This window comes from Necator americanus, chromosome II, assembly GCF_031761385.1.
Source record: "Necator americanus strain Aroian chromosome II, whole genome shotgun sequence".
NCBI lineage: Eukaryota > Metazoa > Nematoda > Chromadorea > Rhabditida > Ancylostomatidae > Necator > Necator americanus.
Window position 1 is genome coordinate 17,593,056 of NC_087372.1, and position 21,784 is coordinate 17,614,839.

General features: G+C 42.6%; 7 protein-coding genes across 9 annotated transcripts in view; 2 read left to right on the plus strand and 5 right to left on the minus strand.

The window, feature by feature from the left end:
• RB195_018211 (uncharacterized protein) overlaps positions 1 to 9,543 on the plus strand; it is a gene marked incomplete at both ends in the record, with an annotated part of 27,947 nt that extends 18,404 nt beyond the window's left edge. For both annotated transcript variants that reach the window (XM_064185549.1, XM_064185550.1), the window contains 7 exons: positions 3,798 to 3,919; positions 3,984 to 4,041; positions 5,784 to 5,924; positions 6,014 to 6,137; positions 8,388 to 8,565; positions 8,630 to 8,739; positions 9,449 to 9,543. In XM_064185549.1, coding sequence (XP_064041430.1) covers positions 3,798 to 3,919; positions 3,984 to 4,041; positions 5,784 to 5,924; positions 6,014 to 6,137; positions 8,388 to 8,565; positions 8,630 to 8,739; positions 9,449 to 9,543 — 828 coding nt within the window. The remainder of the gene's footprint in view (positions 1 to 3,797; positions 3,920 to 3,983; positions 4,042 to 5,783; positions 5,925 to 6,013; positions 6,138 to 8,387; positions 8,566 to 8,629; positions 8,740 to 9,448) is intronic.
• RB195_018212 (uncharacterized protein) lies at positions 862 to 1,203 on the minus strand (the record flags this gene model as incomplete). The annotated part of the gene is made up of 1 exon (XM_064185551.1): positions 862 to 1,203. The coding sequence occupies one exon, from the start codon at positions 1,201 to 1,203 to the stop codon at positions 862 to 864; it is 342 nt and encodes a 113-aa protein (XP_064041432.1).
• A 75-nt stretch (positions 9,544 to 9,618) lies between the features above and the next one.
• Positions 9,619 to 10,626, minus strand: RB195_018213 (uncharacterized protein; the record flags this gene model as incomplete). The annotated part of the gene is made up of 1 exon (XM_064185552.1): positions 9,619 to 10,626. One exon carries the CDS (start codon positions 10,624 to 10,626, stop codon positions 9,619 to 9,621), a length of 1,008 nt encoding a protein of 335 aa, XP_064041433.1.
• A 73-nt stretch (positions 10,627 to 10,699) lies between these two features.
• On the minus strand, positions 10,700 to 11,557 carry RB195_018214 (uncharacterized protein; the record flags this gene model as incomplete). Its single annotated transcript, XM_064185553.1, has 1 exon — positions 10,700 to 11,557. One exon carries the CDS (start codon positions 11,555 to 11,557, stop codon positions 10,700 to 10,702), a length of 858 nt encoding a protein of 285 aa, XP_064041434.1.
• Positions 11,558 to 11,618: 61 nt separating this feature from the next.
• On the minus strand, positions 11,619 to 12,161 carry RB195_018215 (uncharacterized protein; the record flags this gene model as incomplete). Its single annotated transcript, XM_064185554.1, has 1 exon — positions 11,619 to 12,161. One exon carries the CDS (start codon positions 12,159 to 12,161, stop codon positions 11,619 to 11,621), a length of 543 nt encoding a protein of 180 aa, XP_064041436.1.
• RB195_018216 (uncharacterized protein) lies at positions 11,619 to 13,155 on the minus strand (the record flags this gene model as incomplete). Its single annotated transcript, XM_064185555.1, has 3 exons — positions 11,619 to 12,259; positions 12,388 to 12,538; positions 12,982 to 13,155. 3 exons carry the CDS (start codon positions 13,153 to 13,155, stop codon positions 11,619 to 11,621), a joined length of 966 nt encoding a protein of 321 aa, XP_064041435.1.
• A 938-nt stretch (positions 13,156 to 14,093) lies between these two features.
• Positions 14,094 to 21,664, plus strand: RB195_018217 (uncharacterized protein; the record flags this gene model as incomplete). 2 transcript variants are annotated; one of them, XM_064185557.1, is made up of 6 exons in its annotated part: positions 14,287 to 14,449; positions 15,731 to 15,857; positions 15,931 to 16,006; positions 16,257 to 16,311; positions 21,037 to 21,094; positions 21,577 to 21,664. In XM_064185557.1, the coding sequence occupies 6 exons, from the start codon at positions 14,287 to 14,289 to the stop codon at positions 21,662 to 21,664; spliced, it is 567 nt and encodes a 188-aa protein (XP_064041438.1). The 2 variants fall into 2 exon arrangements, with proteins under 2 accessions (XP_064041437.1, XP_064041438.1); XM_064185556.1 differs by lacking the exons at positions 16,257 to 16,311; positions 21,037 to 21,094; positions 21,577 to 21,664 and adding an exon at positions 14,094 to 14,246 and having other exon boundaries at positions 14,293 to 14,449; positions 15,931 to 16,099.
• Between the last annotated feature and the right edge of the window lie 120 nt (positions 21,665 to 21,784).

Genomic DNA, 21,784 nt, shown 5'->3' on the forward strand with positions numbered 1-21,784 from the left:
ACGGGTCCACCGGCGTCAGATAGCTATAGAACGGGCTGCGGCGGGTCCCACAGTGTCGAATTGGTGCGCCGGTGCCATGTACCCATGGAAGTCAGTGCGACGGGTCCACCGGCGTCGGATTGGTGCGCCAGAGACAGATAGCTATAATATGGGGTGCGACGGATGCAACGGCTTAGAATTGTTGTGCAATAATGCAGTATTATCGCGCAGTAATTTTGTGTGCATGTAGCAAAAGGCAAATGGGGTGTTACAACCGTCACAACAGTGGCTCACTTCACTTGCCTCAGGTTGGTATTATGCCTTCCTCAGAAAGTGGAAACACGAATGAAACCGGCTGCTTAAACAGTAGCCAACAGTTTACATGATGTGGCGAGGGAGGTCGCAGGAGGAACACGCATGCTTCGAGTAATACTCTAAATTTGTGCCTACATTATATTGGGATTGGGGAGTGTTTGAAGCTGAAGTTTGATTATTCTCAAAATGTAGAACTGACACGTTTAGAAAGAAAACTATTGAATCTTTCGCCTTTATTTATAGTAAAAAAGAAAGAAGAAAATGTTGTTAGAAAAAGATATTTCTGATTTTACAGAAAATGTCACTACCATTAATTTTGATTAATGTGATGTTCTGTGCGCTCGCCTTCACTGATCAATTAATCAAAATTAATGGTAGTGACGAGTGATTTTGCGAAACGCCAAGTTTCTGAAGCGTATGTCAAAGCAGGAAGAACGGTGTTTTTGAATAGATGAGCACTATTAGTCCTCTTCACTACACCTTCGATGCTCTTGTATGTTCCCCAAGGCGCTTGTTTCCTTCTGCCAAGCTCGGAGGTCAGATCGTTCATCATGTTCATTTTCTGATCTAGATAAACGTAGTTGGTGCATTCGGATATGTTCGTTCCGCTGAGCCTGAATGGGCATCAGAAACCGATCCATTCCTTATGAACACCTTCTTGTCTAGGTTCAAGTAAAGACCGATCTTTTTACTCGTTTCATCAAATTCGGTCAGCATCCGTTCCGCCTGATTGACGCTTGATGGTATTAGAACGATGTCATCAGCGAAACGAAGATGGTGCAAATGCCGGCTGTTAACCTTCTCTCCCATGTCATCCCATTCCAATTCTTGCATCGCATTCTCGAGAGTGGCAACGAATATTCCAGGTGAGATTGTCTCACTCTGACCAACCCCTCTCTTCACGTACATAAAAAAAGGAGAGCAAGTTGTACGTATGCATAGGAAAACGTCGAAAGCAAAATCAAACTTTAGGTAAGAATATTTTAATTTTAGGTATGAATATTTTAGGTGAGGTTGTATCGCCTTCTCGCGCCCCTCTCTTCACATCAATTGGTCCAGCTGAAGACTGGTTTTTTTGCACGTTTCATCAAATTCGGCCAGCATCCGTTCCGCCTGATTAATGCTCGATGTTATTAGAACAATGTCACCAGCGAAACGGTAGTGACATCGTTCTAGCAACATCCAGCATGCATCGAAGGTGGTATAGCTGCCGAAAATCAACTTCACTTCCATGACGTCCCATTCCAGTTTTCGCATTGCGTTCTCAAGGGTGGCTATGAAAAATTTAGGTGAGATTGTATCACCCTCTCGGACCTCTCTCTTCACGTCACTGATGATATTCTTGTAGAACGGCGAAATTTTGGACGTGAAGTTGCTATACAACTCACGGAGTATTTTTATTTATGGATTAAAGACGCCTTGGTTGTCCAAGGCCTCCATGACCGCTTCGATGTCAACTGAATCGAAGACTTTCTTCAAATCGATGAAAATGGGACGTAGCGGCATTTTGTACTCTCGCGATAGTTCTAGAGTTTTGAAACGGTGTGCATGTGGTCAATTGTACCTAACGCTTTTCGAAACCCTGCTCGCTGGGATGGCTGTCCTTCATCTAATGTTTTTTCTATCTTGTTCTAGAGCTGATACGTCTAGAGCTGACGTATCAGCTCTAGATTTCTCGTAGACGGGCGTCTCTTGGTGGTTTTGAAACTCTTCGCTTTTATCGTACAGTCGTGAGAATGTTCTACAAGCCGTTCATATGTCGATGTATATCGATGTTATCCATGACGGTGTCTTCCCAAAACCCGACAAACGAAGCGAAATGCTCCCAGTCGATGATGGTTCTGGGAGTTAGCTTAGTGAACTCCGATACTTCTTCTTTTCTTCGTGTAAATCTTCCTCGAAGGAGGTGGTCTGATGCCGTACAAAACTTTGGTGCAACAGCAACATCCGTTAGGCAAAACCTTTCATTGACAATGATGTGGTCAATTTCAATATGATATCCTCCACCGGATGACTCTCACGTCCAGCGTAGAGAGAATGGCTTCTGGAATTCCAAGTTCCCATGGATGGCCTAAGTCGTCATGATAAACTCTGAAAGCTTCTCTCCCTGCTCATTCCATTGAAGGCCGTGGGTTCCGAAGTTCTTGGGGCGTTCTTCTGGGGCCAATTTTGGCGCTGAAATAACAAATTATGACCTTGGGGAGGTATCATCTTCTCTGTAAAACTTTTCCAGGTCCATATAAAAATCTTCGACTATTTCTTCTTCATAGCTTGGTGTTGAAGCGTAAGCGACGAAAATGGCCAAAGCTGGCATTGAACCACCTCTTCTCATCCATAAACGTCCTATTCTGGTTGTAAGTTGTTCGAAAGAATCGATGTTCGTTGTCATATTCGTGTTGACGATGACACCTATTTGCTGTCGCATGCTCCTAAGAACAGTTCTTCTCCAGTGTCATACACGACGCTAAGTGGGTGCCGTCGTCTCGTCTCGGTCAGTCCGATAGCGTCGTACTTAATCTTCCCAGCTTGCATAATGAGATCTTCAATGGCCGCATCCGATGCAAGCGTACCGTCATGAACTAAAACCACCAAAACCCTCTGGAAAAAAAACTAGTCCTTTTCTTTTTCGATAGCGTGCATGACTCCTGCAACCCCGTCTTTTCTGGCGTTACCATACCAGATTTTTTCCCGGGATCAGAAAACTCTTTTCTATTACTGTGTCTTGTATATAAATTCAGAACACATAGTCAAGTTGCAGGCCTCTAGTTCCATGAGTTTTGGAGAGAACATTGCGTTCTCCCGGAGTGTTCTGATAGAACTTGTTTGTTGTAGGCGACTCCAAACTGCCTCCCTTGCATCTCCCATTCACTTGATTGTAGGTTTTTGGCCTGATCAACGTTTGGATAGTATTATGAACCGATCCTTGCACAGCAGAACCAGGGAATCCATCTCCGGAATCCACCTGCGTCTCAGGGTAGGTACGAGGTCGCTTTTGGTCTACGATTAGCCCCCTACGTCCCCCCACCTGGGGACGCGCCACGTAGCCTCGCGACTAACCGGCTGTGATCCCTCTTGTGAAGTAGATCCGTGGGGTGTTTTTTTCAAAGACAAATACGTGGGGTTCTCTCTTTCAGTCCCACTTTATATCGTTTCTTTTCTTAGGCTCAATACTACAATATATCACAATGTTTTGAATTATTCGACTAAATGGACCGTTTCAGGTTTGCCGTCCATGTCTTAATTTGCGCTCTAAATAGGCAAACAGGTAGACAAACACAGTGAGAACATCAGTTGTAAAACTATATGATTACGTACTAATGCATGAAATTGAACTAATTACTTAAACTTAAAATAAATGACAGTAACTCTGAAGTGGAGGTTCTTCTCTCAGAAGCGGCAACATTCTGTGTCGTTTTGTTTTGACCTTTGCACCTAATTTTCGTTCAGAGTGTGTGCTGAATCGACGAAATTGAGCAATTTTGAGTCTTCAGTATCAGTTGTAGGGTCACGCTCATGTACTCATTGAGCGCGAAACGGATGAGCTCCGAGAGAAGCTGCATGAGGCAATTTCGGAGGTCTCAAAAGGTCTCACAGAAGTGGAGACGTTGAGGCGTCGTATGCAAAAGTAAGTTTAGTATTCTGGATGATGCTATAGCATAGAAGAAAGGAACTAGATGTTCTCTATTTAGAGCTGTAATTGAATTATCGAGCAGAGAAAGAGGACCATTTAGCGATGCGCTTACACAGGTGCTTTTTAAAAGTTATTTTTCAAAATAGTTCTTTCAAGATTTTGTTTGCTTTCTAGAATGAGAATCCAAACAATACTTAAAGCAAAATACTTGAAGATATTTATTTTATTGTGTAGTATGAACACACAAATTCGCTGGATTGCTTGGGTTCCAACCTTTAAGATCTCTGTTCTCAAAGGCATCACCCCACGAATCTGATGTATGGATTTTCGTTGGAGTATACCTATATCGGGTTGTAGATTATGAATACGGGGGTGGTTCCGCTCATCTTTCCCTGCATTACTGTAAACAGGCGGCTTCGAAATGCTGATCTTTACTACGTCCTCTAATGCAAAGCGCCAGGGAACGGTAAAGAGGGTCCCGGCGGATTCGCCGCGAATGCCTCCGAGGCAAAACGTGCCCAGTGGATGTGCCGGCGGACACGCGAACATACCTCGACGAGGTCACGCTCCAGTCGTTCATGAAGATGCAGAGAACCGTCATAGATGTTCGTCTAGCCAAAGAGACGCAGAAAACTGCGCAGTTACAAAGAAATATGCAAAGAAGAGTGGTGTGAGCTGTCAAAATTACCGAATAAGTCAAAGAATAATAGTGTTAGATAGAAATACATGAGATTTGTATGGTGTTCTAATAAAGAAAGGGAGTGAGTTTGTCTTTATATCACCTTCAGAAAGTCTAGAAATCTTATCAAATTTGAACTCTTTTTTCTTCCTGTAAGTTCCAGGAAGTCAGAGATACAGAAGTTCAGGAATAAATTAGGCTAAAAAAAAGCTTGGGAGTTACAGGATAACGATAATTCTCATTACCGTTACTTTTGAGAGCTGGAATATTCCGTTTTAACGAGAATTTTTATGCACGTAATTTGAAGCTATCAGATACCTATCTCATATTTCGCGAGGATTTCTCTTGCTTCTGGTACGATTTCAACATTGAGATCACCTCACGTCACAAATTGCAGTGAATGTGTCTGATTCTCCAAAACAATTTAGTAGATAGTGAATTATATCCTAGCGCTCCGCTCCCGTTTGCGGCTAGTCGAAAATTCATTGGGACACTCTGATGGGCAATTCATTTCATTTGATGTTGAGCGGAACTACCCTGTACTCATAATCTACGACCCGGTATAGGTTTACTCGAACGAAAATCCATACCACGCCAGATTCGTGGAATGATGCCTCTAAGAGTTACTGACAGGCAGTCAGCTCAATCGTCCTGAAGGGACCATTCATAAAGGAAAACAGTTCGTCCTGATAGTTGCGTGAGCGGCGAGTGGAGCTAGTGGTTGGGATCGACATGGGAGCATTGCGAAATGCAAAGATAAGTGAGAATAAGAATAAAGGGTAAAGTGTCTGGTGTTAATCAATCCGCTTGGGATGCTCCACCGCGTTCACTTCAATTCAGAACTGTTTGAAGTTTTGGAACGTGTAACTGACCTATGCAATGACTTGCGGTGGCTGGCCGCGATGTGTCAGGTCAGTGTTTTTATCCTCCCAGACAAGTCTGGTGCTAGCAATGGTCCCCCTCCACCTTAACAGCTACGCCCCTCCGTACCGCTTTCAGCACGACCGCGTAGGGAACTGCACCGAGCTTCGTAGTTTTGAACAGACTATAACAACAACATAACGGCATACAATATAATGCGAAATTCATTGGAGAGCGACATATTGCGGCTTAATGCTGGTGTGTTGATGAAGGTCCGTTTTTTCAGTCCAATCAGTGTAGCAAAACTGCAATATTTAGGTTCGCTCTCATTTCAATCGTCTTAAAGAATCGCTCTGTCGCGATGAAGAAACAGCGTTGGATACGTTGACATCACACGTCAATAGCAGAGTGGCCACTTTAAATATTTATATTGAAAAAATGGATGCCATTCACAACAAGGTATTCTGAAACTACGAGTGTATAGTGCCCTTCATTCCCTCTACAGGTGTTTTTACTGTCTGCTACGTATCACCACCATCGGTTTTTAGCTTAGTTCCACATCTTCTGAACTACAACGTAGTTTGGTTTTGGAGCGATCAAAACTCGTGGAACGAAAAAGTGATTTGCTCGCATTAGCTGAAGCAGCAACTATCGAAGAAATACATCATCCAGGTAATTCAAATTTTGAAATAGCCTTCATTGTTCAAGGTGTGAAAATATGTTCGATTCAGTTTCTTTGTACTCCACTTCCTTCTTTACGGAGCTGGTTTGGCGAATAAAATGTTCACTCGTAGGAATACTGCACTTGTCTTCTTTTTCTTTTATAGGGTAGGATTTGTTAAAAAGAACACTCGACATAGGCGACTGAAGGCTAGTGCATATCATCTACTAGTCTCAGAGCAAAAAATTATCTGTTAACAAACTTATTAAAGATTTACGTCATCTGGTAATCGATCAGAATTAGTCTTTATTATGATAGTGTCGGACTTCGCACGGTAGCCATGTATTTGGAAGGGGATGGGGGGTCGTTAAGTACCCACAGCCGATTATGTGCAGCTGAATAAGTGCCTGCAGAAGAGGCAGTCGATAGGTCAGAGCAGGCATATCTTCGGTCGCCTGTGATCATTAAGCCACACTCACCAATCACGCCGTCATCGCTGTGGTGCGCATTGTTTGTACTGCAATTACTTGGTAGGTGACAACGTAGCGTAGAAAGTAGAAAAAAAAAAAAGAAAATGCTGATGGTTGCTTAGATTGTCTGCATCTGTATACAAAAGAACATCCACCATTCATCAATGCTTCAAACTTTCTCTGTTTTCGGATGAATTGTCTAAAGAACTAGTTTCCAAAAATCCTTTTTTCATGGAAAAAAGCTAAAACTTCCTCGCCTTGTTTTTAAAAACTTCTTTGATGGAATCCAACTTGGTGTCAAAATGCAAAACCTTCTATCAAGAACTTTTGGAACCAACAGTGCACTACGGTACATTTGAAAGCATTTTCTTCACTTCACGCTTTAATTAAATTTTGAACTAGATCTGTGTGTGCATTGTGAGCAAATTTGAATTCATCAAACAATAGCTATTCGAATTTTGACAGCATTTATATCTCTATCCGCCTATCTTTTATTTATCCGATACTCTGAAATCAAAGAAAATAAAGTCCTACAAAATATCTTGGTATTATTTGATACATCTTTTCACCTTATCTTCTCGAGTCTTGAGACTTAAAAGTTCCGATTAACTTGTTTTATAAAAATAAAAAAAAAACAATTATCTCCTACTTCTGACATTTCGTGTGCAACCGTTTCATATATTTGTATACATGAACGATTTATACTCCGTATAGAGGCAATAGCAGAGATAGCGTGCGACGCATGTTTCACACCTTATTAGACGATGAGGCTGATAGATCATAGGCGGGGGCAGAGCGTAAAGCGAAGGTGCAGCGCGAAGGTCTATTGACGTTGCTAACTGCTGCGCAGTGCAATTGACGATTGTCGTTGCCAGTCATTCCCCCTATAGATAAGCTGTCGCGAAAATTGTGCGTAACGATACGCACCGCCATGACTTACTCGACTTAATGGCTTCACCGGCTGGTACCATTATCTGACTCGGCTGCCCGCATCTTTGCCGAGACGTCGTCTCGAACGCACCTCAGGCTTGGACTACCTATCGATGCCGAGAGACTCAAATTCCTCAACCTAGACATTGTTCGGCAGTTCAGCGCAACGAAACGTAGGATTGTTACTAAAGCTCCTGGACACTCTGGTTCGGCTTTGGCAGCGCCCTATACACCAGCACCTTTTTGTAATTAATTGGGTAAGCGTGAGTGTGCAATTTATATAGCTCGTACGTGCCAAAAGCGTATATTCAAATGCCTGAATAAATCGAAATTCGTTGAAGCTCGAATTTTTCAACTTATTAAATTTAATATGAGCAGGGTCACCGCGAGCAGGTGAAAAGCAGACTCATATGCGCAGCCAAAAATATAAAATTGACATAATAAATGAGACTTGAAGAATAATTTGGAGAATCAACAACCTAATCAAAATAAAAACAATGACTTCTGTTTTTCGAAAAAAGAAATTTTAGATCAATGTTATCCTAATGATGCAAGGGCTTAGTTTTTTTGTGGATTGCTGCACATACATCCATGTACGAGCTAACACGATTGCCAAACTCATCCGTTAGATGAGTTTCTGTGTTCATATCAGACGGTTTTAAAAAAATCTGTACTTCTGTGCATGTAAGATTTTCTGTGTTTTGCGGGTTTTCATCTTAATGCGTCCTATTTTTTTTTACTTTGGCAGTGTTTCTTCTGTATATGAGCGGAAAAGTAATGCATATGCATTATGCATTACTTTTGTGCTCATCTTGAGGGTAATTTGTTTAGAGATTAATTAATAATATTTTTTTCTTTGAGAGGATTCTGTGCTGTCGACCTTAATTCCGTATTCAATATCGCGGACGAACCAACTCCATATTGGCCATTACGAAGATGCCCGTGTCGTACTGCTAGGTCTCGACGGTGCTGGCAAAACTACCTTGCTTCGCTCAATAATGAGAGCACCTTATGTTCCTGACATATCCCCGACGAATGGGTACTCGTACTTGTTTTTTTTTGTGACTACATTAGTGTTTAGAGTGTAAAATTGATTACTTTAGTTTCACAGTTGACTCGATTCACTATAAAAACTTCCGTCTTCATCTTTGGGATGTCAGTGGTCTTAATCGCTCTCGAAATGTTTGGAAGAACTACCATTCGAACGCTCAAGGTGAGTTACTATTATGTACAATCTATTAGGTTCACATAAGTTTCTTCCATTGACTTTTTTATGACTCAGCATTTCGCCCATATGTTCTTATGATTTATGGTGGTTATTATTTAAGCTGTCGAGATAAGCATGTTTTGGACTTCCAACACTCACTACCTTACATTAGTTTGCTCGTTACATGCCAATATGACACACAAGTGCACTAGTTGGACTCATACCTTACGATGCAAGTTGGCCTGCGGTGGAACACAGGGAATTCGTGGTCTATCGCCCGCAATCCTATTGTTGCAACTGAAAAGCACCAGAAGCTGTCCGACTTTCACAAGTGCAGACGCGCGGCGGATGGTCATCGCTGCACTACTCATAACAAGTTGCATCGTTTAGGACGCCAGTGCAACTGAGGCTATTTCTCTCGCCTTTTCCTTAGCATTACTAAAAGAGATTTAGTGTGGTCACGCCCAATTTCGTAAACTACATCCTCACCCATATCTATTTGTCCAGAGATCCCAATCGTGAATATCATGATACGCCACTTCTAGTGATGGTTTTAGCATGAACGCTAACTTTTTGTAGTCCGCCTAAGCGGGATCTCGTAGAAAGTTCTAGAAGAATTCTGAATCGTATGTAAAATGTATTCATGACAGAAATATTAGATTGTTGCGTAATTCTCCTGCAATTTTCTGAATATACTTTACTTACTTTACTTTAGATGGCCCGTCTTCACTGGACGTGCGGGCCCTAGCACCTCTTCCACTCGTTTCGTTCCCTCGCCATTGTCATCCAAGATGTTCTCAAGCTTCGTGAGTGACGTTGACGAGGTCCTTGAGCCGTATCCAGCTGAGCTCTCAGCTGGTCCATCCGTGCAGCGAACACGTCACCTCATCTCGTTGGCGGTCTCCCTCGGGGGCGTTTAGCGTTCCTTGGGGTCCACTCTAGCGTTCTTTTAGTCCATCTATCGTCGATTATTCTCATGATGTGACCGGCCCATCTATGTTTTGCTTTCGATACATATTCCGCTGGGTCGCGAAGACGGGACATTCCTCTTAAGTCGGAGCTACGAAGACCGGCAAGGTGTTGTGTGCGCCGGTTAAACTTCAGGAGACATCTCTCAAGGGCTCTGTGGGTAATAAGTAGCTTCCTAGACGTGGCCGCGGTGTCTGCCCACGTCTCCGCTGCGTAACAGAGCGCTGGAAGGACTGTCGAGTCGAACAGATGGGCACGAAGATCATGGTCCGTCAGTTGGTCCGTAGCTTCCCTGACGGCTGCGAATGCTGCCCATGCTGCTCTCATTCTTCTATTCAGTTCTTCCTTCAAGTCGTTTTCCATGTTCATAGAACGTCCGAGGTATACGTATGACGGAGTTTCCACGATTTGGGAGCCTTCAAGTTGTACTCCTCCGTCCTCGCAGTGCGCGTTCTTCATGAACTGTGTCTTCTTTCTGTTTATTCGTAGTCCTATTCTCTTCCCTGCTTCGTTCAATTCGTTGAGCATCGTTTCTGCTTCATTGGTGCTGCTCGAAAAGAGAACGATGTCGTCCGCGAAACGAAGGTTCGAAAGAAATCTTCCATCAACACGTATGCCCCTTTCTTCCCAGGATAGTGATTTCATTATCCATTGCAATGCAGCCGTGAACAGCTTCGGCGATATAGTATCGCCTTGTCGTACCCCCTTTCCAATGGGTATGGTGAGAGGGCGGTGGAAAAGCTGTATCCTAGTCGTGCATCGTTCATAGCAATTGGCTAATGTCCTCACATACGACGCGTCCACACCTTGATCGACCAGCGCTGACAGTATTGTATTCGTTTCTACACTGTCAAAGGCTTTCTCATAGTCGACGAAGGTTAGAACAAGGAGCAGGCGGTATTCCCGGCAAACATCTGTGACCATCGACACGGTCTGGATGTGGTCCAAGCAGCTGAACCCCTGACGGAATCCAGTTTGTTCTCGAGGCTGGGCTTCATCAAGCGTTCTGGAAATGCGCGTGAGGATGATCTTGGTGAATACCTTGTATAACACGCTCAGCAAGCATATCGGACGGTAGATCCTCTCGGTTCCCTTTTTTATGGATAAAAACGATTCGCGAGGTCTTCCACTGGTCTGGGATCCTTTCTTTCTGAAGGTAGGGTGTCATGTGCGCTGCTAAGATTACATGAAGCGGATGGCCACCAGCCCGAAGAAAGTTTGCTGACATAAAATCAGGTCCGGAGGCTGTGCCAGGTTTCTTGCTCTTGATAGCGACTCGTACTTCCGAAAGGAGAATCCGTGGTGGAGCTTCGCCAGTGGGGATGATTGGGCTTGACACAGGAGTCGATGAACGGAAAAGGTTCGAGTAGAACCTCTCCGTAATGATTTCCATCTCACGACGAGAAGACGTGCGAGTCCCGTCTTCGCTCAGCAAGGTTGCTAGCGGAATATTATATTTGCGGAGATCCCTGCGGCACTTCTTTAGACTCGTTCTTCTTTGTGCTGCTTCCACAATCTTCTTCTGCCTGTATTTCAAAAGATCCTCCTGCAACGCTTTTCTGTAGCTAGTATTTGCTACTAACCGCTCAATGTGCGATGCATTCGGATCAAGCCTCAGAGCCCTTCTTCTTTCCAACAATTCCTTGGTGGTCCTCGAAATTCGATCCATGTTTGTCGTGCGCGGCTTAGAGGCACGTTCAGCACAGGCTCGTAATCCTCTGAGCAGCATCTCGTAGTCCACGTTTGGATCCTCCTCGATGTGCCAGTCACCTTGGGACAAGGAGTCCTCGAGTACGCAATCGTCGTAGACGACTTCTTTTCTAGTTCGTTGCCGATAGTAGATGTTCTTTTCCATCGTGTGGCTAAGTCGTATTTTCGCACGAAGGAGACGGTTATCAGAACCACTACAAAAGGTACTACTGAGACGTCAAGTAGACACCACCTCCGGTTGGCGAGTATGTGATCTCGATCTCCGCACGAGTCGCGCCATTGGGCGATTCCCATGTCCACCGACGATGATCTTTTTCCATGAAAAGAGAGTTCCCATGGAAGAGGCGAGCGGCGGACAACAGCCCGGCGAGACGATTGCCATTTTCATTCCGGTCCCCTAGTCCAAATCTTCCAATCCTGTATTCCTCTTCTGTGGCCTTTCCTAGTTTTGCGTTGAAGTCTCCGACAACGAATTTGTAGAAGGACTTCTCGTTGCGGATTACTTCTTCCAGCTCCTCGTAAAACGCGTCCAATTCGGATTCATCAGCTGCTGATGTTGGTGAGTAGCAGTTGATGATACCGATGGGTTTTTGGCGCAGATGGCAGAGGCGAAGAATGGCCAGACGAGGTGAAAGGATCTCGTGAGAATTGACAAGATGGACGACAGATGGGTGCACAACAAAACCAACACCGCCTATATTTTGCGACGGAATCTTCTCTTCACGAATGACGAGTGTACCGTCATTCATCTGTCGTACGTCGCTCCTTCTGCACTTGGTCTCCTGCAGAGCAATCACGTGAAATTTGATACGCTCCGCAGCTCCGAGAAGGGCATGCAGGTCAGCGTCTGTGGACACTGTTCTCGCGTTTTAGGTACACAGTCTGAGTCTGAGTCTCCATTGCGAGTCATGCGTGTGTCGCTTTGGTCCAGAATCAATGACGTCCTGAGCAACCTGAGATTTGATTGCCTCTCACCGGTCGCCATACCGTCCGACGTCTGAGACGGCAGGGCCCAGTGTGCAGGGTACTGAGGCAGTGAATTTGCTGGAGTGGCAAAGAGACGTTTCCCCAAACTAAGCAGCCATGCCACGGCGAGCTTAGCTTTCACCACAGGTCGTCGCCCAACCTATATGGATCAGGGAACCACCTTGCGACATTTTGCCAAGACGGTGATGTATCTTAGCGGTGGTTTACTCTTAGCTAGGCTTCCGATTCCGAGAAGTCGGAATGTCAGATGTGTCGAACTCCTTCTCAGCGTGGGAGACCCTGCCGGAGCACGAATCTCCGCTGTGCAGTTCGACGCCCAGTGTCACCTCCACGCCACTATGAGACGATAAACCGTTGTGGAGGTCCTGAATTTAACCAATATAAATACTTGGAAAACTAACAGTCTAGAAAATCAGAGGTATGCGTCATCTCCAATCACTAATCGACTACTGCTCTTATGTAGCTCTTCGATTCCCTTTTTGGAATAGAACTGGCGCTGAAGAACTTGTCCAGAACGTCTTTATCCACTCTTCAGTCGTGAACTTTTCTCCATCTAGCAAGCGCTGGGCTGGCTCCGGTTACCAGAGGGAGCGAGGCGCGTGCTATGAGCAGGGTCAAGAATTGTCGGTCAGCCTTAGTTCTCCAGCTCGGAGCTCGGAATTCGTCACTCTTGCAGAGTGTGGTAGGACGTTGTCGTGGTGATTTCCTAATGTCTACGTGTCCAGGCTTTAGCTTTTGCAGTTGAAGCTTTTGCATGAGAACTTAGGTCATGGTGTTAATAATTTGCCCTTCAGCTCTCAGTGCGCAACTGAATCCAAGGCCTACCTGTAAATGAGCAGCTCCTTCTCGAGATTGGTATTCTTCGAGACCGAATGTTGCTCTTCATTCCGATCGACCCACTACTTATTTTTTCTACAACTTGAAAAGAGACGATTAAAGCGAGCTTTTTTCCTGGATGCTTGGGTAAAAATTAGGTCATTATAGAAGCTTCCTAGGCAAGGGTATATAAGAGCGCTGTGTCTCTGTTCCACTATTTTAATGCAAAGGGACATCTTCGAGTGTTTTTCTAAGAGTAGAAGCAGCGCCATACGCCATGTCAAGCAGCCGCCAACACTTTGGGTGATGGAGCCACTACTCATGCTATCATTAACAAGTGGTTCTGCCGCTTCAACGGAAAAACTTCTCTTTTGCTTTCTTGCTACACAACAGACATCTGCCAACATCTATCGATTTGCGCAGTCGCTCGAGCGGTTCCCGAAAGCTACGATGTGGGTGGTGGCTGCACAACTCAGAATTGCTAAGCGCATTTCATCTCATTTCCATCTTCACCTAGACGCCCTAGGCTATATAAATATAAATAAATAAACAAATCAATACATAAGGTTGGTAATAAGGTATTGTCAGTTTTGCATCTTTCTTCTTTATTTCCTATTCAGCATACAATGGAAATGAATCAGCAATGTAATCGACATTGTTGGTCACTACAGTGCTCCATCTAATGGGCAGGTCAGCGATCCCCTTCTTCCAGAGGGAGGTTGGAAGTCGAATAAGTCGGCAACCACCCGATTAATGTCATCGAACATAGCGAGTCTTGGTCAAGAAAGACTTAAGGGGAGGGAATAGTCAGAGAGGCTATGTCAGGAGAATAGGGACGATGGGGTAGAGTGTTCTAGATTTTCCATAAACTCTTTTCGATGCGAGCGGAGAGGGAGAGATTAATAGATGGACAACCAGGTGTACCGCGTGCTGTCCGTCAATTTCCATCGAGTCAGCACTTTTCTGTAATTGAGCATCTGGAGACAGCTGAGGGCTGTTGGTTGGCTACACCCGAGTCTTATCGCAAGACTGTGGGTGATAATCTCCGTATCCTCTTTGACAGTGTCGAGAATGCAGTCTTCAACAGTGGTTGAGGGGATGATCGTGTCTCCTCCTTCAATGGGAACGAACCAGCGGTGGACAGTCCTTATGGCAGTGGTGCCTTCCTCCAATGTGCTATTGAGGTTGCGGACTGCTGACGTCACTGCAGCGCTGCCATTCATGGAAGATAATGGTTCGAGGCTGTTCTTGTGAAATCGACATCGTGCTTAAAGGCATCATCCCAAGAATCTGGAGTGGTGCGGATTTCAGGTGGAGAATTCCTATGCGGGATCCTAGATTATGGAGAGGAGGGTGGTCCCATCCATTTTTTCCTAATTGCCGTAAAAAACGACCCGGAAGATGCGGAGCGCTCCAATCGAACTCGTTGCAGAAAATAGTGCGCCGGAATGCTCGAAGTCGTATCTATCTTCATGTGGACCACCCTGATATATACATATATATATATATATATATATATATATATATATATATATATATATATATATATATATATATATATATATATATATATATATATATATATATATATATATATATGCACATATATATCAAGGTGGTCCACGTGAAGTGTGACGCAAAAAAGTACCCACAACTTTGCACCAATTAATCCAAATAAGGAGTATTTTTAAATTCAGTATTCAGAAAATTCTACGTAAGTTCTCTCATATCAAATACAGAATGACCGAATTTAGCTTCAATAGAAGCATTCAATTTTCTGGAAAGTTTTGAGGATGCGCGCGATCAGTTCTCATGCCCCACGCTTCATTCAGGGCTCCTTTGAGTGAATCCAGTGACTTGTGATCAAAAGAGGAGGTTTTTTTGCTCTAGTATTGACCAGACAGCAAAGTCCAAAAGATTGATTTACAGAAATCCGGAAGACCGATATCACACCACTCCAGTGTCTTCTTTGCCCTGTGGACTGACCAAGTTTTGGAGGAAGGTCCAGTTCCTTACCGATATCCTTGGTCTAAGGAATCACCGCATCTCTGGATTTTCCATAGTCCGTCTTACTCCATGTGGATCATCCTATATACAACGGCTTGAAATAGCGCTAGCGCGAATTCTTGCTGGAATCTCTCCAATAATAGATAGAGGCCGAAAAGCACTTTACAAGTATCGCGATGAAAATACGCAACTTCCCTCCTCTTTCCAGATCCGGAAAAAGAAACCTTTTGTTTAGCATGACAGACGTTTTTCATTTAGGAAATTCTGGAAATTTTGAAGTACGAACGTTGAACTTCTCAAAGAGAAGATCTCAAGAGATGTAAAGTCTGGGTAGTTCAACAGCCGAATTGAAACCAAATTACATTTTTGTGCAAAACATACGGCGATCAGAATGAAGAATTTTGGACACTACGAAGTACTGCTCTTCTTCTCATTTCCTCGGGGAAATCATAATGGAAAATTTGACCGTCGGCTTGGCGATAATATTTGTACAAGTTTTTTTTTTCAGCAATCATTTTTGTTGTGGACAGTAGCGCTCCAGAAAGATTTCCTGAAGTGATTCGAGTCGTCGAGGAAGTCGTAGAAGACTCCCACATTGATTCTTGCCAGCTTTTGCTTGTAGTGAACAGAAAAGCGTAAGTTTCAAATAGTGTAACCTTCGAGTTAGATATCTTTCTAATTCAGAATAAATTAGCTTTTTTCTTCAAGAACTGAGCATACTGCTAGTTGTCCATCAATCGCATCCCTGCTTGGTTCCCTCCCCCGTTTTGGACAACCAATCAAGGTTCACTACTGCGATGCCGCAAATGGAAGAGGGGTCCCTGAGTTACTTGACTATCTCGTAGATTCCTTAGTACCAGGAAGAGATAACCTTTGATTAATATGCATGTTTCGGCCTCTTTTTTGTTGCTCGTACTGCTCATGTTCGTTTTAGCATTTTTGCAACTATAAATATTATGTTCTGCGTGCTCATGTTATGGCGATTATAGGTTTTTTGGATCCAAACAATAGACGATTATAGGTGATGTGTAAAGGATCTGGAAAAATTAAGAAGAAAGAATGAAGAAAAGAAAGAATTACGGAACGAAGGTAACCCAAATACGAGAGTTAGTTCACGCAGAGGTAGTATTAACTGCGATCAACAACGAGACGTTAGTACAGAGATTATGTAAACTTCAAAATTTGTTCCTTGTGCTTTCTTCTTCAAAAAGTTTTCTTTTAATCTTCATGTCATTTATTCTATTTAATAATATATTAGTCGGGTTTCCTACTCAATTAGCACAATATTCGCACACATAAGCTTTCATACAAATGAAGAGGTTTGAAGAGTAGATAGAAAAAAGATAGTCCAAACGAATAAATAGAAATAACCTGTTAAAAGGAAAAAAGAATCAAAGAGCAGGAGACTAACTATGAGTATAAATATATTTATTAATGGACGGGCAAAAGTTATGGCTCAACCTGATTATCCACATATTCAATGAGATGTGTCTTCTTTGAACACAGCTGAGCCCACTCTGTTCAATTTTCATCAGAAAGTCCGCTACTGTGGCCATGTACAGAGGAATGTGACGCTTCGATACACATGCCTGTCAGCGGCAAGTTTTGTCAGGTCTTTCCTGAACTTCCATGCAAAACCTCCGTTTTCAATTGGCGACGTTCCTAGGTCTGATTTGAAAATCCCTCAAAGGAAGGATAAGGTGTCGTTATGTTAGGCAACTGGCAGCACCTGATTGTATAGAGCACTTCTACGGCCGTCGCTGTAGTAGTTGGAGCGCTCCCACTATCGTCCGTGCGCACTTACGCTCCGCCTCGTTTCCCTGAATCTGGGTGCGACCCCGAACTGCACTTAAAAAGCAGGAAAAAATAGATAGGGGAAATATTCGGTGGTTGAGAACTTCCTTTTCTCAAGTTTTACAATCCCCTGAGGTTTGGATACCTCGCTATTATTTCCAACCGCTCTCAAAGGTTTTTTTTTTTTGTTTCCGCTCCAATCAGGTTACAAGGGTTGGGAAAGGTTCTAATGTTTACAAGGAAAAATTCTAGCGAAAGCTACTGTTTCGCATGTAGCTTGACATGAAATAATCGATGTGAGTATGTTGAACGTGAAGAGAAATAAATTGGTCTTAAATTACAACGCCGCTACTAACTTGTGTCCCAAAATTAACGTCGCCGACGGATTAATCCGTCGCAAACCGTCGGAATTCTTGGAATGGGTCAAAATTAAGTTTTGAAAGTACCATTCGGAAGTAAATGAGCTGCTGATTTCAAATATACTTCGAGAATTTACTTCTGTCAAATGTGTGGCCTGGAAACGGGCAAAGTTTCCTCAAGCCCCGTTAATTACTTTCACACCTCCGCAATCCTGCCATTGGCATATCTCGCGGATACATCTGCATGGAAGGAAGGGGTGTTCAGAGGATTTCCGCTTATTTCTCGAAATTGGACAAAATGTTTATTACATCCGTAATCAGGAGGTTATTTAGAGCATTTTGATACCCCACATCATATGTTGGTTCGAAATTTCCATTCTCTTAAGAAATTCACGAAAGTGTTCCATTGAAGATTAATAAAAAGCCATACTTTCCAAGCTGTGAAAAATCTCCTCGGAAAGTTTTCAGCAAACAATTTGCACTTGACAATAGTTTATATTGTAAGCTTCTAGCTTTGAAAATGTCTGGTTTTCCAGTGTCAAACTTACAACATTACTCTATTTCGTTATTTGGTCCAATTTTTGAGCAGCTGTCAACGGCTTAGAATTAACACTTAAGTCTCGCGATTTAGTACTAGCTTAGAACTCTCCTTTCTTTTTCGAGAAATGAATTAGGCGCCAGCATTGGATGACAGTTGGTCACGGTTTTCGAGTTTTGCAGCCTCTATGAATTTTTTCAGTACATCAAATATCCAGTTCTTCTCACAAAGAGACGCTCTTTCGAATGATGTTGAATTCACTTTTATTTACAAACTTCAAGATTTCAACACTGACTCCGCCCTCTTATAGAGCAGGCGATATTCTATAGCTGGAATGGTTATCGTGGCCCAGGCACGGTCTGCCAGGCATCTCACACCTTCGATAGGTGAGTCCTCTGGCGATTCGGCGCCACAGAGAGACAATAATGTTTGAACATAAATGAACAGTGACAACAATTCTAAAGAGTTCTCAGTTATCAGAACTATACAGCTTCAATTTCACAAGCTTTCGGAAAGAAATTCAAACAAACGAAACAAACCTCCTCAAAAAGACAGACATGTAACAAATTAAGACGTTTTATGGAGGAAAAAATCGGAACTTTTTAAATTTTTGGTTTCTTCGTGTCTTGCAGTTCAATTCGAATAATATTCACTTCTTCCTTTTCTTCCCTCTCCTCTTCTTTTGTTTCTTGGTGTAGTTTCGTCAGTCATTTTCCTTCCTAGTCGTTTCAAATTATCACTGCTGTTTTTACAAATAAGAACTGTGTAGAATTCTCGTCACCGTTCATTTATGTTCAAACATTATTGTCTCTCTGGCCGCGATAACCATTCCAGCTATAGAATATCGCCTGCTCTATAAGAGGGCGGAGTCAGTGTTGAAATTTTGAAGTTTGTAAATAAAAGTGAATTCAACATCATTCGAAAGAGCGTCTCTTTGTGAGAAGAACTGGATATTTGATGTACTGAAAAAATTCATAGAGGCTGCAAAAATTTCTGTTTTGTGAAAACAGACGAAAATTTTCTCCAATTTGGTCACTCGAAAACCGTGACCAACTGTCATCCAATGCTGGCGCCTAATTCATTTCTCGAAAAAGAAAGGAGAGTTCTAAGCTAGTACTAAATCGCGAGACTTAAGCGTTAATTCTAAGCCGTTGACAGCTGCTCAAAAATTGGACCAAATGACGAGATAGAGTAATGTTGTAAGTTTGACACTGGAAAACCAGACATTTTCAAAGCTAGAAGCTTACAATATAAACTATTGTCAAGTGCAAATTGTTTGCTGAAAACTTTCCGAGGAGATTTTTCACAGCTTGGAAAGTATGGCTTTTTATTAATCTTCGATGGAACACTTTCGTGAATTTCTCAAGAGAATGGAAATTTCGAACCAACATATGATGTGAGGTACCAAAATGCTCTAAATAACCTCCTGATTACGGATGTAATAAACATTTTGTCCAATTTCGAGAAATAAGCGGAAATCCTCTGAACACCCCTTCCTTCCATGCAGATGTATCCGCGAGATATGCCAATGGCAGGATTGCGGAGGTGTGAAAGTAATTAACGGGGCTTGAGGAAACTTTGCCCGTTTCCAGGCCACACATTTGTCAGAAGTAAATTCTCGAAGTATATTTGAAATCAGCAGCTCATTTACTTCCGAATGGTAGTTTCAAAATTTAATTTTGACCCCTTCCAAGAATTCCGACGGTTTGCGACGGATTAATCCGTCGGCGACGGATTTTGGGACACAAGTTAGTAGCGGTGTTGTATCTATCTATTTGAACGTGGGCACAAACGAAGACGAAGTTTTTAACATAGAAAGCAGCAGATACGCCTTTCTTTTCTTTTTATGATACGAAATAATAAATTATCTGATGAATTGTCCGACTGCTATGAAGAATTACTTTCTTCTAATAGTTCCTTGTATTAGTGAAGTTATAAAGTTTGATGATATTTTCTCTTCCTTTCCTCTTCACTCTTTCACTGAATCCTTTTACTCGTATTCGAGGCTAAAAAATCAATATGGTTGCAAGAGTCTTTGTTAGTAGTCTTATTTCTGCGAAGCACGTTTAGGTATTATGCATCCTTGGGTTTTATTAGGATCTTCCAGTTTTATTAAAAGTTCAATATCAGGGCCGGTGGACTATATGAACTTCAAGGAATGTGAGGGAATGAAAATAACAACTAGTTTATGATTTTGTCTCTTCCACGATTTTTTAGTGCATTCTCTAGAAATAGCAAACATTTAGTAACAAGCTGCGGAATGAACTGTGAACCAGAAAAACTTGCATTTAAAATCCGAGGTAACTCTCCACTTGTCATCGTGTCCGTACCGCCTTCACAATGTCTGTATGAATTTTGTTCGTTCTCTTCTGACGGTAATGGCGGGCTGAGGCGAGGCTTCAGCTAGAAATGGGCAAAACGATGGAATAGGCTGTGATGGCAGCAGCTATGCTGCCAGGAGCTGAGCAGAGCAGTTATCTACGCTTGTGATCATTTTGGATATGTGGCTGGCTTTTGTCAGCAGATACCTCTTGCATAGACCTCCGGGATGGGGTGGGGGATGGGGACGCCGGTGCAAGATGCTGCTTTTCATGTGTCATTCTTCGAGAAACGCAAGGAAAAGCCATGAACTTCTGAAATATGAGGATGAATTTTAGACTATTTTACTGTTTTAGTAATGACTTTTCTATTCCCACGAAAGGTCAGCACCATTTTTCTCTTTTGCATTACGGAGCTTTCAGCAATTTCATATAGTAGCGACACTCGATATTTTAAGCAAGAAGTCTGGCAACCAAAAAACGTTGTTTCAATCTCCATGGTTCTTTGCCATGCTTCTTTTAGTTCAGGTTAGGTTCCGATATCTGCGCAAACAGATTCTCGCGAATTAAACTTATTTTTCACCTTCACAGTTTATCTACAGAAAATGAAATTCTTACAGAATCAGATAGTTTATAAAAAAAAAAACCTTTATTAACATTCCAAACGCAAAAAAGCCTTTTCTGCGAATTTGTGACGCTTCAGGACTTCGTACACCAGAAATCTCTGAAGGAAGCGCTTCGATTGAGAACGAAAAATTTTTATGAAACGATGGGTAACGATATTGTTAAAACTACCCTTTTTCAGGACCATCCAATTATCCAACGTGCTCATATGTTTTCTCTGCGGATAAACAATGGTTCAGGTGTCTACCATTTGCTTCTATGAAATCATGATCCTAAACATAATACGGGAAAATGAGCGTCTTTGGACAGTTTTCAGAGGAATTTTGTAACTCTAGACAGTAAGCGGTTGATCTCAGTTTGCTCGTTGAAGAGACTTCTGCAACTTTTACATACTTGGATTTTTTTTTTGCAGATTTATACATTTTACGGGCAAATTTATCTTTTGACAAAGTACAAGCACTTGCTAGTTATTGTGCTAACAATATTGTCAGTCTGGGCAATTTATAACTGCCCACTGTGCGATTAACGAGGAACAAGAGGTCACTTTAGAAGTGTTTCCAAGTATCAGTTTTCGTTTAAACATATTTTAATACTGGTGAAACTTCCACAGTTTATATTCTACAACTGTGAAATGCAGAAGTAACGTATACTGCAAAAGCCTTTTTCTCACACCAAGTTCCATTTATAGATCAGCTTAGATTAGCTTAGATTAGATTTATAGATTTATTCTACAATCGGCGATCAAATTCTACGTTACACGCATCACATCACCTGCGAGAGGCGTCGTTGACATTGTGGTCGATGACTAAACACTTGCTTGTGAGGAAAAGGAAGAGATCGGAGTTGGACTTTCTATTACTCCATGTGCATAGAATTATTTCGAGTTTCATGTTTTACACTTTCTGAACTAGTTCCTTGTTCCAGATAGG